The sequence below is a fragment of the Wasmannia auropunctata genome, unplaced genomic scaffold (assembly GCF_000956235.1).
Source record: "Wasmannia auropunctata unplaced genomic scaffold, wasmannia.A_1.0 LD335207.1, whole genome shotgun sequence".
In the NCBI taxonomy this organism is placed as follows: Eukaryota; Metazoa; Arthropoda; class Insecta; order Hymenoptera; family Formicidae; genus Wasmannia; species Wasmannia auropunctata.
Window position 1 is genome coordinate 6,186 of NW_012027683.1, and position 3,599 is coordinate 9,784.

At 30.0% G+C, this 3,599-nt stretch overlaps 1 protein-coding gene across 1 annotated transcript in view; it reads left to right on the plus strand.

Moving 5' to 3' along the window:
• Window positions 1-388: 388 nt before the first annotated feature.
• LOC105457578 overlaps window positions 389-3,599 on the plus strand; it is a 19,550-nt gene continuing 16,339 nt past the window's right edge. Inside the window, exon 1 of the mRNA XM_011702321.1 lies at window positions 389-767. Within this exon, the coding sequence (XP_011700623.1) occupies window positions 723-767 (45 nt within the window). The 5' untranslated portion in view covers window positions 389-722. The remainder of the gene's footprint in view (window positions 768-3,599) is intronic.

Consider the following 3,599-nt stretch of genomic DNA (forward strand, 5'->3'; position numbering starts at 1 on the left):
TTTTTTTAATATCCTTTAATTTTTGTGACTAGTTTAGTTCTATACATTCCGCGTCGCCGAACGCAGCGGTAAGCAGACACAGCGGACAAACAATAAAGAAAGCATCGTTTTGAATAAATAAAGTAATAGCCGAGTTTGGTGTCAGCCTTACCGCGGGCGACGTCGGCTGAGTCTCGCATGACTCATGGGTTGCTCGCCGAGAGGCGAGCCTTTTCCCTATATAAGAGACAGCCCCGAAGAGCCCAGACAGATACATACGATTCTCTTAGCGAAGCGTGCGCACGTTAAAATCGAGTTCTCGAAAGTTATCGTGAGGCCGAGTTCTCCGCGAGACGATAAGAGGTCGAGTCCTCTCATATATCACATTATTGACGCAACCAAGTTCGTATAAATCTTTTCTTGTGTATTATACAAGTCACATTAAAAATAAACATTAAAAAACTAATACGTGGAGTGACCTTCCTCGTATATACGACCCAAACATCTTAATTTTTATTTTTTCAATTTGATGCAATAGCAAAGATCAACTAAGAATTACATGAAACTTGTTCCATAATATAAGCATGTGCTATTTATAAAATATTAAAGTTTATAATAATATATTTCCTCTATTATTTTTTAGAATAAGTTGTATAAAAGGTCACATAAAAATATAAGTTAGTAATTTAGATACGTAGAAAGACGTAGGCGGTAAATCGAACAATCACAGTTGAAAAAGCAAGATGCAGCCTGGAAAAACATATGGCAGCCATAGAAAAACGTTAGCAGTAAGCAAATCAATATGTTTTATTCGCTACTGCAGCTTATGTTATCATGATAAAGTATATTGATTTGTTTACTGCTAACATATTACTGCTAACGTTTTTCTATGCCGCTGCCCGCTTTATATCCACGCACGTCTAAAAGAGGGGACACAGGGTGTCTCAATAGTACAGCGCTTGTGGGCAGGTAATGTGGACCAAATTGAGCAAAAAAGTCCTCTACCATTTGGCGATCTTCGCAATAGTTATTGAGACACTAATCATTTTAAAAAAAGAAAAAATTTTACACAATGGCCAAGTTTTTGCTTCATTATGATTCTATTGATTATTTTAATAACTTTAAGTTTGTTTTACAAAATTATTTGGAAAGACAATGGCATTAAACTTTTGCTGCATATTATAATAATAATAATAATAATACACTCGGGAGGCAGCCTCCTATCGGAGGTCCACCAACGACATGCAGACGAGGTCCATTGTGTCTTCCCGGCCGTGTTAATTCTAAGTCAGCCAAAACCTGTCGTCCCCCAGAAGGAGATCTCTGGCTTGGAGTTGCCAAACCTGTTCGGGCTCGAGGAATTCCAGGCCCAAAAGAAGTCGCCTGTGCCCAGCGTAAGCCGGGCATTTGCACTAATTTGCTGCATATAATTTTAAATAATTTAAATTATTAAAAAGATTTATTAAAAAAATATATTTTTCTGGTTTGGAATAAAATATTTTTGTTTCTATTCTCTATGTCTAATCAAATACTTGGCAATTTGTGTGATCTCATATCTGTTTTTGGACAACTTTTATTTGTTAAAATAATATTTTTGGTTTAGATAAGATGTACCTAATGTACGATACACTTGTATATAAATATTTTTATTTGTGTATCTATGTAATACATTTAAATCAAATATGTTTCTAGACATGTTTTATTTGAAATAATATCAGAATAGAATTATCCTTTTATGTTCGAAAAGTTGATGATAAATATTTTATTAATAACACTAGGTGACGCTATCAGTAATTTATTAAATAAGTTTAATAATTTTCATGACAGGCTCCATTTTACTGTGATTGAAAGAGAATAGTATATCTCTTTTTATTTCTTAAATATTACTTTAAAGATTAAAAAAATAACACAATATTTTCGGAATGGTGTTATAAAAATACATTTTCTGGAAGATATTTTTCAGAATATCCCATGTACAATAAAATTGAAACTATTTTTAATCTTGTTGATAAAGCATCTTACTGTCACATTTTCAACAAAAAAATTGTAGTATAAACATTAATCAAAAATGGGTATCTGTTTTTAATAGGATAAATGAGGTTGATAACATTATTTATTTTCGGAAATAATAAAGTTATATCGGAAGATGAATCGGATAATAATATGAAAATTATCGTTTTTCTTCACATAAAGAAACGCATCTTTGTAAAAGTTTTTCAACTATTGATGACTGAATTCTTGATTGGGTATAGATGTTTAAATAGATTAAACGGTTGTAAATAAAAAGACATGAAGATAAAAACGAATTGAATATAATGTTGTATATAAAATTTTTTGTAAAATGTATGATACTTTATATGTAGGTCAAACGTAAAGACAATTAAGAACACGGGTCTCTGAACACAGAAAAACAAACTCTGATATTTCAATATCTTTATTATTAATTATATATATTGGAATTCAATTACACAGTTAACTGGGATAATGTGAAAATTCTCGATTTTGAACAATTATTATAAAAGGAGAGATCAGAAATAAATCACAAACCCTTCTTACCAAAATGGGTCCTCTATAAATTTAATAATGAGAACAGTACTTTTAGATGTGTGTGACTCATTTTAATTTATTTACTGCACACTGCATATATTGTCGATCTTGAAACACAGTTTTTACATGAGCCCAGAATCCACTGTAACGAATTAAATTATCACACAATTTAATATTTTTGATACTAATAAGCATCTATAAGAAGAAGAAGGGAAGTGGAATTAAAGTTTATTGCACTGATTGACATGCTAAGAATTTCCTGCAAAAGAAGAGTGGTTTTCTAAGATTTTGGGATGCTGAAAACAATGCTGTTTTCAGAATGTGTCTATCACGTCACTCTTATATTTATATATATAACATTTATATATATAATGTTATATACAAAACATACATTTCTCATAGAAAATTAAATTAATTAGACATTAAAAAAAGCATTATTACTCATATTAAAATATATGTTTATAAAATTTTACGACATTCCTCATTTTGGTTAATAATGAATGGGCAAGAAATAGCTTGATATTATTACTAGAAGTCAATAATAATCTAATAATAATAGTCTACAAATATATTTTAGTTTTCCCAACGTTCGAAGAACCAATGGCAGGATGGTTAGATAACGTTTATGGTCCAATAGGAATTTTTATTGGTGGCGGAAAAGGAATAATACGAGTAGCCTATTTAAATAAAACTGTTAGTGAAAATATTGTGCCAGTAGACATTGTCATCAAAGCCATATTAGTCATGTCTTGGAAACTAGGATTGACTAGGTATGATTATTTTATATTTATTTTATTTAGATTAATAAACATTTTTCTATATTATTGAATTTTTTACTAAATCAGCACTTTTTGAAAATTTTGCTACTATGAATATGCTTACTATAAACCACAATATCAATAAATGTAAACACCAAATTAGCATCACATATATTGCCAATAACTACATATATTGAAAACAATACTGTATTTGTATTTGTAATAGAGCCAGTATTAGCAATGAGAAAGTACATTAGTATAATAACAATGAAAGATGTCTATAGATGAATAATTAAACTATTAAAATAAATGATG